Source organism: Crocodylus siamensis, chromosome 3 (genome assembly GCF_052110815.1).
Source record: "Crocodylus siamensis isolate JL-2025a chromosome 3, ASM5211081v1, whole genome shotgun sequence".
Classification (NCBI taxonomy): domain Eukaryota; kingdom Metazoa; phylum Chordata; order Crocodylia; family Crocodylidae; genus Crocodylus; species Crocodylus siamensis.
The window spans coordinates 100319297-100334809 of NC_143397.1; the positions used below are offsets into that span (position 1 = coordinate 100319297).

General features: G+C 42.6%; 1 protein-coding gene across 11 annotated transcripts in view; it reads right to left on the minus strand.

Moving 5' to 3' along the window:
* PALM2AKAP2 (PALM2 and AKAP2 fusion) overlaps window positions 1–15513 on the minus strand; it is a 472880-nt gene that overhangs the window by 33183 nt on the left and 424184 nt on the right. For 7 of the 11 annotated variants that reach the window (XM_090038871.1, XM_090038870.1, XM_090038876.1 and 4 more), the window contains one exon: window positions 1740–4119. In XM_090038871.1, the coding sequence (XP_089894997.1) occupies window positions 1740–4119 (2380 nt within the window). Of the gene's footprint in view, window positions 1–1739; window positions 4120–13285; window positions 13340–15513 lie in introns of all 11 variants that reach the window. The other 4 variants (XM_090038872.1, XM_090038869.1, XM_090038868.1 and 1 more) reach the window with 1 other exon arrangement.

The window sequence follows — 15513 nt, forward strand, 5'->3', positions numbered from 1 at the left end:
TGGCCTGTGTCATGCAGAAGGGTGGACTAGATGATCTAATGGTCCCTTTACTGTGGCCAGTATAAAATTGCTGCCCTGGAATTAAGATGATTTATGCTAGCTGAGGATCTAGCTTTATGACTTATTATGTAACATCACACAATAAGACATAAACCTTCTTTCCCCTTCTAGCTGAAAAACAAAGTCTTGACAGGGTTATGAACATCAGAACATAATGATCTGCACACAGCACACCATTACTTCCCATTATTCAAGAGCTGCATTTAAATTGCCTGGGAGCCTTACATGGCTTGCAAGCTACAGTTCAGCCACCCCTGCAAAACAAGAAGGCTGGCAGCACCATACATCCCTCAAAATATTCTGCTTCTTACAACTTATAGGGATTCCTCTCTGGACTCTCCTGTTTTATGGGGATAGTATTTTGCTACATCTACTGACAAGAAACAGGACAAAAATTACCATATACAGAGAGAAAATCACAAGCAGTTTTAGTTGTTTATGCTATTGGTATCACTTCCAGTTCAAAACTGGATTCTTTTGAGAGACAGTGAACTACATTTAACTCCTGCTGAAGTTTGCCACAGACTTCAAATTTTTCTACTATCTTAGGTTCAGATTTACATCCGTGGAAACAAGGATGGAATATTTAAATAGACATTTACATATTCATAAAACTGTAATGAAACTTGTTCCCATAGGATCTTTAGTAACAAGAGCCTTAACCTCTGTTGGAATGTAGATATATGTTGGTCTACACACACATGTGACCAGCATAAGGAAAAAATTGGGCTTTTGTCACTTTTGCCTTTTTTTTATGGTATATGAAGACTGGTGAGTTTGCCTTTGTTTTTACAGAAGGGATACAGGAAGGGAGATTTTTGCAGTTTTATACACTGGAAAAAGGAAAAGTAGTGTGATGATAACTGTAAGCCTGGAAAACTGAATAACTGGGAGTAGAAGGGATTTTTAGTTAGTTTACTGAAAACACTGACTTGAATTTCTGTTTCATGCCAAAATTAAGCATGGATTCGGAGAAATCGCTTGAACACTCATCCTGACAGTAAAGCATAGGAACACAAAATAAACCACTCTTTCATGGGAATTTCTTTAGCAAAATCGAGGACTACAAGGCACGAGACACTTGATATTTTCAAGGCAAAACCAGCAGGGGAAAAAAGCTGGAGATAGGGAGCATAAAGCACAAAAAACCCCAAAATTTGTTTCAAGTTGCTCTTGTGCATTGTAAAGAAACAAAAAGGGGCCTCATTAAAAAAAAAATCCTTTGTGGATCATCTTTCAAATACTCCGATGCAAAAAAACACTGCTGTTTTCCTCTCTGTTTTCTGACAGTCATAAGTTAAAATGCAAGATTCAAGCAGCATGAGCATAAATATGTTATAGTACAGTATGGCTGGAAATTAATCTCTTTCAGTCTTTTTCTATAGGCTCATCACTGCTGTAACCAGGCCCTGTATTTCCTTTGCTTGGGAAATGGTGCATATATTGTGTACTACACAGCTCCCATTGTATATCACAGGAAAATGGCTTGCCTCTGAATGAAAACATGCTTTGCTGTGTTTGAATGTAACAATCCCAATTCAGAAAAAAGTATGTACCCTCTGCCAAAAAAAATCTAAAAATCATTAGGATGCAGAGAGAAAACTGCACAACAGTGAAGATGACTTGAGCCTAAATCACATCTCTTTGATTATACAGGGTATTTAGCATCAGTCTCTTACCTGGAGCAGTTTTGTAAGACACTGTTTTGGTGGTAGGCAGTGGAGGGGCACTCTTTGTAACAGGGGTCTGTGCCATTTGTAGACCCTGCCTTTGTCTCTTCAGTTCCTCCTCTCTTTCCTGGGCTGCTCTGATTTCTTCTTCTATCATGGACAAAGTCCGCTGCTTCCTTGACCGTAGCTTAAAAGGACCCACAGTCACTTCTGGCTCTTGTGTAGCCAAAATAGAAGCAGTACTTCTCAGCTCAGCTGCCTCGGAGTACTTGCTAAAATAACTGACCTCTTGTCGGTTTTCTTCTACAATGAATGGCTGGCTGACAGGAGATACTGGGGATGGTTGTGAAGCCTTCCCTTCCCTGAGTCCTGAGTCTTCATCTGTTGAAGTCTTTGGTATTGTATCCCTTTTATCTTGAACAGGAGAAGACACCTGAGGTGGCTCAAACATTGTGCTCTGCTGCTTCTCAGAACATAGGGCTGTTTCCTGTTCTTTCACTGGGTTCTGCTGCTCCACCGTATCCTTTGCTTCCTTAGAGCCTGTTTTGTTAGCTTGCTCAGCTATGGCTTGTTGAATTGCATTTTGAACAAGAAGGCCAGCATGATATTCCAACTGGTCATCTATCAGCATGGAGTCTGTCAGTGTAGAGGAAGGGGAGTAAAAGCCTTGATCACTATATGATTTAGAAACACCTTCTACTTGGCAGTCCAAGGGGGTTTCTGCCTGGGGGGTCTGGGGCAGAGAGAAATCTGCGAGTGAATTTTCTTGAAGGGCATTCATGGTCTCATTGGAGGCACCACTATCACTGATATTGTCCATGCTGAAATCATTGGAAAGAGTTTCCAAAACAGTGGTATCCTGAGATCTCACAGACAGATCATCCAAACCAGAGTCCAGCTCTTCTGGAGGGGAAGAGACATTAACTGACCTTGAAAACTGATCTAAAATGCCATGGTCATCATCCTTTACCACTGTAAAGACGGCTCTTGCACTCATGAATTCACCATCCTCTGCCCACAATTTTGATGCCTGTTCAGCTTTTGAGGTATCGCTATGAGACAAATCTTTTATTAGGTCAGTAGTAGCATTCTGAATATTAACATGAGAATCCTCTAAGATACAGGAAACCTTTTGAGCTTTCACAATAGGTATATCATTGCTCTCAGGTTGTCCCAGTTGCCCACACACAAAAGCAGGTCTTGTCACAGAAGCTGCTGGTCTGTCAACTTGTGATGGGCCAATGGTTTTGTAGAAGGGTTTGATGGAAAACATTCTGGGAGTCCCTGATTTTCTTGGAGCAGTCTGACTGTTAGACTGACCTGAATCTTCCATCAACTGAAACTGCTTCCTGGCAGATGAAAAATCTATTTGCTCTGTGACAATATCCTCTTTTTTAATAGCAGCTGGCTCTGGAGGTACAAAGGGAGAGGACACCTGTTTTGGTGATGTTGGTGTTATGCTTTGCTGGTGTTGCTTCTCCTTGCGTTCCATGTACTTCTTATGGGATTCTAGATGCTCATCATCTATTTGTTCCTCCAAGGTCTTCTCCTGGGGCGGGTTCCACCACTTGGATGCAATGCCAGGGTTCTTCTTTACAGCTTGGCTTTTAATAAGCTCCCTTCTCTCCTTTTCAAGTTCCATCATTTCCTCAGATGGCCTCACTTTCCGCACTCTATACTTCTCCTTTTCGTTATCTTCTTCAAAGAGCTTGGATGGCTTCTTTTCTTCATGGAAGGGCCGAAGCTCAAACTTAGTCTCTTTCTTAATGGTTGTTAAGGTTAATTCCCCATCATTAGAAACTCTTGAACTTGCTGCAGAACTTGGGCTCGCTGGCACTTTTGGATTGTCACAGACCTCTTCGTTTAATCCAGCCGAAGAGTGGCCATTAGGCTTCAGTTTCTCAGCCATTGTGTTAGCTTCATTCTGTTCAACAACTGGGGGTCCTTGTCTGTGAATTATTTTGCCTTCTGTTTCACTGGGTACTGAATCAGTGGTAACACAAACAGATGGACCAGAGCCATCCACAATGGTTGTGCTTGGTTCAGGGGAAGCTATCCCATTAAAGGCGTTATCGGTAGCAGAATCACAGCAATTTGCTTCAAGTACTTCATCTAGGTATCTGATCTCTTTAGCAACTTCACTGTCCAGGGATTCATGCCTGTCCTTAAGTCCATTGTGACTGGTAACAGGGGAAAAGAAGTGGGTTTGATTGTCTGCTGCATGTGGTGAAGCCACCAAGGTGATGCTTTTATGTTCAGAGACTGGGACTTCACATTCCATTTTCTCTGCCTTTGTTGCACGGATACTCACAGCCTCCAGGAAATTGGCACGATTTTGGTCTCTGTCTTTTCTTAACTGGATGTCATCCTCAAGGATTCTGGGAGATTTCTAAAAGAGAAAGAAAAGAAAACCATATTCAAACTCATGTGAAGAGAGAGATATTCTTTTATGCAAAAAGCAAAAAGCAAAAGTAGTAAACACCATCTGGAAAGTAAATCCTATAGTGTTTCTTAAAGTTCATGCTTAAGTAGCCCTTCACCATATGGGAAGGAAAAGCAAATCATTAATACTTTCTTACTAAAAAATATTCAGTTTTGAAAAATTTGGAAAAAGCTGCTGAAACAGCAGCAAAGCTAACTTTTAAATATCTCCCATCTGGTCACCACACCATTTCTAAGTATTTTATACAAGTGCTCAAGTTTGTTAATTAGAGTTTAACTTGGATTTCCGAATCATAAAGATCGGAAAGTTTTTCTGGAGAATTATATAACATTACTATCCTCACTACCTTGCAAATACAGTATACAGTGCCTTTCATCTCAGTATACGAAAGTGCTTTGGAAACAACAAATCAGCCTCACAACACCCCTGCACCTTAGACAGGTATTACTATCCCTCTGTTAAAGAACAGGACATGGAAATGCTGGGCAATTTTCTCAAGGTCACATGGTGGGTCAATAGCACAGGTCAGGTTACAGTCTACACCTTCTGCCTTCCAGATGCCTGGTCTAAAAACCAGGTATATTTGGCTGCATTTTCCCTGATGTGCTATTGACCTCAATGAATGAAGTAGTGTATAGTAATAAATACTAAACTGGTGTAGGCCAGATTCTGCATCTCTTATTCAGACAAATAACTTGACTGAAATTCATAGGGCTACTCACAAGAGTTAAAGTTTGCAGGAGCAAACTCTGTTTGAAATCTTAACAAATAAGCAAGGGGTAACTCATGAATTCCAAGATTTTTTGGAAAGTCAGCAAAGACCCAGCCAAACATACCAAAATGAGGTATTTTGGAACCTTTAAAAAAAAAAAAAAAAAAAAAGGTAGAGGAATTCATTGACCCATCATCAGAACCTAGTCAGGATTTTAAAACAGACCCAGCATAAAGTAGCACTGCTATTCATTTGGTTTGACTTTTTAGAAAACAGAGAAATTACTTATTTGTCCCCTTTTGACATCTGGCCCCTTTTCCTCCTTAGGATTTTTATAGAATGACTGCTGAGGCAATGGTTTAAAAAAAAGTCACAAGTTTAACTGCAGAGCATAGTTTGGATCCACAATGGCAGCCATTGTCAGCTAGTCACACAGGCCCTGCTGTCATTTGTCTTGTAAGCTATTAATAAGCACTATGGTATTAAGCACCCAGCTAGAGACCGAAAGGCTAGTTTTCTAGGGCCTGGAGGGACCACAAGTCATATGGGCTTGTATAAGCATGGAGGGTATTTGGCACTTTGCAGCTGTTTCCTCAAAAAGCAGCTCTCTTTTCCACACCTCTTTTGAAGGAATTCCCTTCAACAGAAAGTAACCAATATATGAAGTGCAGGCGTGACGCACTATACATTTGAAAAGAACCTGCCAAATTTAGCTACCAGATATTTTCTGCTTGTTAATTGTATTTAAAGTACAATTTAAACACAAAGTCTTTTTGTCTGAACCAGCATTGGTTCTGCTTTTGGTACAACCCAATTCATTTTCTGTTCAATTTACTAACCCAACTTACAGTTTTTGAACAGAAATTATTTAAATTCATTTTTTAAAATAGTAGATTATATTTTTACCTGTTACAAACCTAACCTTGGCTCCAATTCTTATCAGTAAATTCTTCCTACATTGATAGTATCAATAAGCTATTACTATAAATGCCAATTTGCCTTAGATGAATACAAGATGACATTTAGAGGAGACGAATCTGAAAATCAATATTAGGCGCAACCAGGTGCCAGAGAGGTGACCAGTGATGCCAGAACATGAGGTAGAAGACTCCAGATGTCAGTTCAGAAATCTCTCCTAGCACAGGAAAATCATAAGCTCTTGCTTTCAGTTCCCTTTGCACCACTGCAGAAGTCCAAAGGGGGATTAGGAGAGACAAAGCATATGGGTCTGATTTTTGAAGACATATGGGCAAGCCCAAACTTCCACATCTAACCCCACTGAACCAAATTTCCTGGCTCAAGCCCCTTTCTACCCAGAAAATAGTAGGACCATCCCTGACATACCCTTTTTCTACCAAAAGCTCTATTCTCCTTTGCCTTGTGCCAGGAAGCATGTCACAGAAGATTCCTATGACTGAAGACAGCTTTTCCCAGAACTGTAACTCTCGCCATATCATTTGTATTAAATCCTAAATTGCTACAGATTCCTTTATATCTAACTTTAAAAAACAAACAAACAATATTTGTTGCAACATGAAAGAACACAAATCACACTTGTTCTGTGTAGAGTTCTTGGTGACCGCAAACAACTGAGGCTCAGGCTTAAGGCTGTAACTCCACGTATTAATGTTATTACTATTATTATTACAATGATGATGATGATGACGATGATGATGTTAAGGCTAGAGAGATGGTCTGCCGGAGTATCCTGCACAAAAAGAACTCGGCAGGGGAATGAACAAGATCCTGGCAACAGCTGGAAAGATGCACTCTAGGGTACATTCTGCTGCCATAATAAGCAGAAGCAATGTGTGTGCCCACCAGACACCTGCTAATATCCGATTGTGATCGGACCAGCCACAGTAGCTGGTTTTGGGGCTGCTGGTACTTAACAACCAACAGATCATATCTTTCTTCAATGGGAAGAAGATATTGTAATGAATCTGCAACCCACAACTTGTAGGCTACAAGTAACAGACATGCTTGGTCATGGGATAAATTGCATCTCCCTGCAGAGCTGAGACATGGACCATTTTACACTGCCTTTGAATACCCTAGCCCAAGAAAACTAAGAATCTTTCATACGACACTCCCATGTTTCCTGGGAAGAATTTGCATTAAAGCTGAACTCTTCCCTTCCATGTATCTGTCTGTGTCCAAGCTTTTCTCTATCATTTCATTTCAGAGCATCTGCAGGCTATTTTTAGTACACTGTACAAAAGGTTCAGAAGTGTTATCACCCAGTTACCTAACCTGAATCAGGTAAAAAAATCGTATCTTCTTATAGCAGCCACAGCCCATAATTACTGCAAATACATATAACTACCAAATCAGGCCATGCAATTATGGCATTACATAGTTATTACGGCATTACATAATTACTTAAGTATAGGCAACTGTGTAATTAGTACAACACAGGCAATTACGTAATAATTAAAGTATCAATTTACATACTAAAAAATACAAGAGGATAATCAGGAAAGCTGGGAATTATGTGAAGGGGTGCCATCTTTGCCATGGATTCAGATGGAGAAACAGCAAGAAATGGCTGATTTTTGTTTTCAGCAGGCAAGGGAAACTGGTCAAAAGGGAAAAAAAAATTCAATCAGTTGTATTTTCTTCATAGTATTTAAGAAAATTTCAAACAGCTCCTGTTACCTATGTGTTAGCCCATTGAACCAGGAGACAACATATTTATTAATTATATTAAGGCACGTTGAAAAGCTGGCCAGCAAAATTTGCAGCTGAGGTCAAACAAGCATTTAAACTAGTTAAGACAACTGAGAATGTTAAGAGGAGTACAGAGAATCCAGTAAAACAATGTGTGATTAAGTGAACTCTTGCTCACAAAAGCTTATGCACCACTGATTCAGTTAGTCTATAATGTGCATCTCTACCCTGCCTTCTACCCAAAAAGAAAATTTATCAGGAAGCTGCTGGTTGGAAGTAGATAGGGAAGGGGAAGGTGGGCGAGGTGCATAATGCCATGTTACCTAACTCAGGCCTTTGCCATTTGCAGGGAAGGAGAAAGGCTGGGATTTCTACATCGGTAATGGCTCACCTTTTTGGCAGGTGTGCCACAAGACAAGCCCCACTCCACCCTGAGTGTTGCTCTGTCCCATGACCAACCTGCTCTTTTGCTCTACAACCCCTTCCCAACGTGCTGCATGCCAGACACAGTGGACTGTGTACCACAAGTGGCTACATTGGTTTTACATAGCCTTCTTGGGGAGGTGTATTTTCTAGCAGGTGTGATAGTGGGGTCGACAATGTGACAACTGAAACATTTTCAAGTGAAACACACCTGGAAACACTTTGAAAAGGAAAACTTTAGCCAAGGGACACATGTATACCTTTGTGCCATTCCCTAACTGAAATGGTTTCATATGCTTTAGCCTCCACGAGAACCTGCCAGGGGGTACCATGTCTGGCTCCACCCGTACATTTGCACTGTCAACCTCTTATTACTGCTTGAAGGAAGAAAGAGCTTCTTGTCTCCCTCCTCTTTTCAGAGACCTCTGGCTGCTTCAAGAATATAGGGTCCTAGCTAGGGCCAACGCTAACGTATTGATTAGTGCATGCCATTAACTGAGTTACACTTTTCAGCACAAGCATTTTTTTCTCCTTTTAAGCACAAGACAACGGGGCAATCAGTGTCATTTCTGCAACACTGCAACGCTTTGGTAAATGACAATTATTAACAGCTTAGAAAATTATTGGCATTTTTCCTTCCTTCTTGAATTCTTCAGCCACAAAGTGTGAGTGTTTGAAAAAGCAACTCATTTGCAGGAGGAGGAAGAGGGGAAGTGGGTGTATAGCTAGCAAGACCCAGCAAATGTTTTCCCAGCTCCTTCCTTTGTTTGACTCAAAAGAAAATGTACATGCACAACAAGCAGGAGACTATCCTTCCAAGGCACAAATAAAGAAAATATGTCTGTCTAATTAGCACATTTAATTAACCATATTTTGTAGTTTACAACATATTATTTACCAGCTTAGAAAAGCTGGGACACTAGCATCTCGCTGGGGGGGGAGGGAAGGGGGGCGGAGTTTCTATTTACATGGGGACAGATCTCAGGGCCAGATCTCTCTTCTTACCACTCAGGATTTTGACAGCTTTCAATACTTCAGCATTCTCTACTTTTTCTTCCTATCAATCTGATTACTCTTTCAGTATTTCATGAGAGGGATTTGCTCCGGACTCCTTTATCCTTCTACCGAAAAAATCTCTTTCCTTCATTCAGTCTACTATTTCTTTTTGGATGTGTAGTCACCACTGACTCCAGTGGCGATACTTACCTCCACACCCTGCCTCCCTCACCTTTCCTAGCCCGCTTTACTCTTTTGCCACAGAAACCATCACCATCCTCCCAGTCAATCAAGCTTGTTACCAGGTTGAAATTTTTGACTTTTCATCAGACCCATGAGTCATCTTAGTCTTGTGTGAGAAAGTCACACTAGCTATAAAATCTACACCTTTCCTTTTTGTTCACATAACCAGAACTCACATCTAGGCCCTCACCAATTCACATCTGGACTCCTGCTTTCCCTTTCTTCCTACCTTTGATGACTGTAAACCTGCACCTTTGTTCTATGCCAGTCTTGTCTTTGAATCCCTTCACTAGATCCCTATTTACCACTTAATTTAAAATCGTCTTCGTGGATTTACCTCCAAGTCCCGTGGATGCTTAGCCCCATCTTGCCCAGCTGATCTATAATTAAGCTATTGACATATCAATTCCCACCTTTGCTCTATCATTCTTCATCTTTAACCAACCAAAAAATAAGTTTCTGCCTTAAACACCTTCATGCTCTCACCCATGCAGGGCTAGAAATGGACAGCTGTCTCCCAAGCGCCAGTCCAGGGTCTTCATGTCAAACCTATCCTTTCTTTTGCTACAGGCACAGGGATGACTTAAGTGGCTGCTGAAATTTTCCAATCCTCAGGGCTATTATGGCAAACACTAGGACCTTCCACCATGTATCAACAGGTAAGTTCAACCTTTTTCTGTTTGTTTACAGAGTTCTTTCTTTTCCCCATCCAAATCCCTTCTCCAAAACTGCTTCTCTCTTGGCACAATTCTGTGTAGTGGACACTTCTCAGAAATCTCTCAGAAAGAATAAACGAACTCAGATGTCTGGAAACTCCTCGTATTGCATAAACAGAAACAGGAGGACTTTGGGAAGAGAAGATAGGAAGAGAAGATGATGGAAGAGTCTGGCCATAAGATGAGAGAACCAGAAACAATATAGGAAGGAACCAAGTGCTGTTTTTGCCTGGGGTTGGTCCTGCTTCATGGGGTTCAAATTAGGAGGGTGTGTACAAGAAGGCTACTTTTGTTCAGGTTTCAACTTTTAAAAAGGACCATTACCTGGTGTATCATTGAGGCATGGATAGTCCAGACAGACATCCTTGAGAACAGGGATTGGCAACCTTTAAGAATGGCAGGCCACTGCTTGTGACCTGCTGCCACAGTCGGCTTCTGGCCACATCTGTTGTGCCTTCCTTGCTCTGTGGTCTGCTTACAGCCACCAGTGGCAGCCACTCATTTCCAGTGATGCGGAAAAACAAATCTGGCATGGCGAATAAGCAGAGGCTACAGTAGCAGAGAGACAGAGCACCCCTCAGCACAGAGCAGGGAGGTCGGGGCAGCTGCAGGCTAGATGCCACAGAGGGGGCTGGTAGCATGCAGCAGAGGCATGCACAGCACAAGGCAGAGAAAATGACCCTACTACTGGCTTCTGCTGCTGCAGGTTGGATCCGACCCAAAGGCCCTGCTAATCCCTGCTCTAGAGCACTTATGGGCATTTAGCACTTTCAGATGTTTGCTACTCCCAGCACAGTGGTTTTCAACCTTTATACAGACCCCTAAAAATTCTGAATAGAAGTACAGACCCCTTTGAATTGTAAGTGTGAGTACTCACATATTTTTGACTGATCACAGTCATCTTTTGTGGACCTCTTAAACATAGTCTGCAGACCCTCAGGGGTCCACAGACTACAGGTTGAAAACTAACACCCAAGCAAAAACATCTTGCCATAAGCAAATTACTTTGCCCTGCCAGAGTTTATTTTACCCTATCCTTTCCCCTCCATCCCCCCCACAACTCCTCAACTACAGCGAACAGTTCTTTGAGCTGATCTGTCCATGTGCATCCTGCTATATGAAATGGATGCACTGGAGAAAGAGGGAGAAAGTCAGTCAGAGCAACTGAAAATACACTTTATACCCAAAGGACTGACAGCCAATTTGTGAGCGTTTATGCACTGGAAATTATCAGTGCATGTTAAATACTGTGTAAAGGGAACACGGTGGAACTTTTCATGTAGCTTCAAATAAATGTCAAGGGTTTTTTCCCACCCATCCCTTCACTACCTAGTATTTCAGGGTTTCCTTTCAACCCTTTAATTTCCACCCTTTGATTTGATTCCACACACTTTGATTCCATGGTTCCTTCTCTTCCTTCCCCATACCAAAGTTCTCCAATCTCCTCCCCATGCCAGGGACCCTATGCTGTGCCCTTTTCCTAACATCTCTTCTTTCTCTCTCAATGGGACATAAATCATTTCCAGGTCATGACATTTAAAATCTATGGAGTGATGGGAGGAACCAAGTTGAGGGTGTTATGTTGGAAGGTGTTAACAGTTGCCATAAATTCATTCTTTGTTCCACAGACAATGACAAAGATAGTTAAGGTCCACAACTCTCCTAATAGGACACTAAAATTTCACATTCCCCCTACACCTTCCTGCTTTAGGTTTTCCCTAGGATGAATCATGCTTTACCCACTGCTACCTATATCATTTCCTGAAATGTTGAGTCATAAGGGACTTGCCCAAGGTTATCTGGAAGGTGTTGTAGTGGAGCAGAAATTAAATCCAGGTCTTCTACAGCCCAGACTAATGCTTTAACCTCTAAGCTAATGTATCTGGGATAGATAAACACCATCTGAGAAGAATATTTTGGTTGGAAATGGAAAAGGTGCCAGAAGGCAAACAGCACAAGGAAGCTGTCAATGTCATAAGCTGATATGGTATTAATTTATTAAAAAAAAAGTAGCACTGTTGTGTCTTGATACAGTCTGGCTGATTATTTTGTTATCCTGAACAGTTCTAAGACCCTGTTATTTCAGGGCTTCCTGCTAGGACTTCCTTCTTTGAGGAAACTACATTCTTAGGATAACTTGGCAGTTACAAAGGTCCTGATCCATACCTCATTGAAGAATATAGATTTTTAAACTCACTGAATTTTGGATTAGGCAGAATGTTTCCAGTTTGTTCAGAAACTTAATTATGATGGTAGGACAGGAAGGCTGAATACTCTCTAGAGAAAATCATACTAGTCCAGAACCTAGTAGGGCAATACAGCTGTGTGCAGGCAATCCAGGAAGTTTTGGGGGAGTACTGGGGACAACTTCCTGGTGCAAGTGCTGAACCAGCCAACTAAAGGCTGTGCTCTTCTTGACCTGGTGCTCACAAACAGGGAAGAATTGGTGGGGAATGTAGTAGTGGATGGCAACTTGGGCAGCAGAAACCACATGATTGAGTTCAGGATCCTGAGGAAAGGACGGATGGAGAGCAGCAGAGTATAGACCCTGGACTTCAGAAAGCAGACTTTGACTCGCTCAGGGAACTGATGGGCAGGATCCCATGGGAAGCCAGACTGAGGGGGAAAAGAGTCCAGGAGAATTGGCTGTACTTTAAAGAAGCCCTACTGAGAGTGCAGGAACAAACCATCCCGATACGTAGGAAAACTAGCAAGTATGGCAGAAAACCAACTTGGCTTACTAGGGAACTCTTCAGTAAACTAAGTCACAAAAAGGCAGCTTATAAGAAGAAACTTGCAGAAATAACTAGGGAAGAATATGAGACCACTGCTTCAGCATGCAGGGATGAAGTCAGGAAGGTCAAAGCTCAACTGGAGTTGCAGCAAGCGAGGAATGTGAAGGGTAACAAGAAAGGTTTCTACAAGTATGTCAGTAGTAAGAGGAGGATCAGGGAAAGTGTGGGTCCCTTACTGAATGGGAGAGGCAACCTTGTGACAGAGGATGCAGAAAAGGCTGAAGTGCTCAATGCCTTTTTTGCCCCTGTCTTCACAGGCAAGGTCAGCTCCCAGATTACTGCACTGGGCAGCACAGCTTGTAGAGGAGCTGAGCAGCCCTCAGTAGTGAAAGAACAGGTTAGAGACTACTTAGAAAAGATGGATGTGTACAAGTCCAGGGATCAGACAGGATGCTCCTGAGGGTGCTGAGGGAGTTGGCTGATGTGATCGCAGAGCCACTGGCCATCATCTTTCAAAACTCATGGCCATCAGGAGAGGTCCTGAATGATTGGAAAATGCCCATATTTAAGAAAGGGAGAAAGGAGGATCCAGGAGACTACAGACCAGTCAGCCTCACCTCAGTCCCTGGAAAATCATGGAGCAGATCCTCGAGGAATCCATTTGTAAGCATCTGGAGGAGAAAAGGGTGATTAGGAACAGTCAGCATGAGTGGTGACATGTAGGGGGTGCATGTGTACCCCCTGAGAGCGCTGGTGCACCCCCTGACTTGCCACACTCCCTGTTTAGGTGATGGGCAGGGAGGAGCTCTTGTACCCCCCTGCGAGCGCTGGCAGGGGAGTGGGATAGCCAGATGTAGTGCCGTGGCCAGTTGGTGAGGCCACATCTGGAGTAACGTGTTCAGTTTTGGGCCCCTCTTTACAAAAAGGATGTGGACAAATTGGAGAAAGTCCAGCGGAGGGCAACAAAAATGGTTCGGGGGCTGGGGCACATGACTTATGAGGAAAGACTGGGGGAACTGCGATTATTTAGTCTAGAGAAGAGGAAATTGAGAGGAGACTTAATATACCAGTCTTCAACTGCCTGAAGGGGGGAGTTGAAAGAGGATGGAGCTAGGCTATTCTAAGTGGTGGCAGATAACAGAACAAGGAGCAATGGTCTCAGATTGCAGCAAGGTAAGTGTAAGTTAGATATTAGGAATAATTTCCTCACTAGAAGGATAGTAAAACACTGGAACAGGTTATCCAGAGATGGTGGAAGCTGCATCCTTGGAGGTTTTTAGAACCCAGCTAAACAAAGCTTTGGCTGGGATGATCTAGTTGGGGATAGTCTCACCTCCTGAGATCCCTTCCAACCCTAACTTTCTATGATTCTATTGCTATTATCAGGTTATCAGGGCTTTGCTGCCTGCCAGGGAAGTGACTTATAGGCTATGCTTGCCGTGTACACAGAGGTGCTGTCATCTCTCCAGCTAAAGCTTTGCCACGATGGAGAAAATAATTTGTCATTCATAGAGCCTAAGAGGGAGACAGCAAGGCCACGTCCAGACGAGCATGGACATTTGGGTCCCCGGGGACAATTAGCAGTGGGACACCTTGTGCCACTGCTAGTTGTCCCCTGGGAACGCCCATGCCATGTACCCTCTGGTGCATGGCAGGTTACACTGGGTGGGGTAGGGGAGGCCAGTTGCTGGCCCCGGCCTCACTTGGGGTCCTGGGCGCCAGGGAAGCTGCAGCCACATTGACTGGCAGCTGGAGTGTGGCTCTGGCTGGTCAGGCTCCCTTTTTCGGTGGTGCTGCAAGGTAGCGGGCAAGTACTTTCACTATTAGGTTCCTGAGCAATGGGAGCGGCTCATCTCTCTGGCCAAATTAAACTAGTTAGCTCATGTTCAAGGGAATTCAATCTAAGTCCCCAGCATATTTAGTCAATGGCTGCTTAATACAAAACACAAATCAGTGCATGGCACATACTGATGGTTAGGGTACTCTCCTGGAATACTGGAAAAGTGAATTAAAATTTGGGAGAAAGGGATATAACTAGGGTTAGATGCCTGGGTGGTGGAATTTTTGCTTTTCCTTTGAAACCATGCCACTCCATTCCAGTGGTTTGGATATTTACCTATGAGGAAAGACTCTATCTGAAAAAGGGAAATCATCATCAATGCAGAGAACAGAACCAATATATTTTAATTTAAAATGCATGAGTTTTGGGAGCAGGGACCAGGACTTCCATGTAGCAAGCAACAGAATATATTAGAAGGCTTTCACATTGTGCAGACAAGAATGCAAAATCCATGGGGATGGAGCAGGAGAGAGAACCTGAGTGTGCATGTGAGTAAATGCTTCTGGGATCAGCATCTTGCCCCTTATTCCCCCAGCAATTTCTGAAAGCTTAATTCTTTGTCTGCTGTTAATTTGATGACATCTTTTATACTGCTTACTTACAGTACTGGCTGAGAGAACTTCAGCAACACCATGAATGAATACTGGATGAAAAGGACCAAATGCAGTGAAGTGAAACACAGCTAAAGGAATATTATGCCAACCGTCTTGGCTGTTCCACCTCACACAGCCATATCTGTCCACCTATCTTACAGTTTCTTATGTGATATCATCCCTCTGGCGCTTGAGCAGTTCCTAGCATTTGGAAATGGATACAGATATGTTCTGCACCCTCTCTCCTGTGTTCAAATCACAGCCAAGCTGAACTTGCTTTTTTCACTGGTTTTATTGTGAACCAGCCAGTTTGAAGGAATAGATTTGAATTTTGCACTTTGGAGAGGAATTCAGTGAACTGGATAGAAGGAAATAAGCAAAATAATAGGGAAACCTACTCTGTTAGTAACTA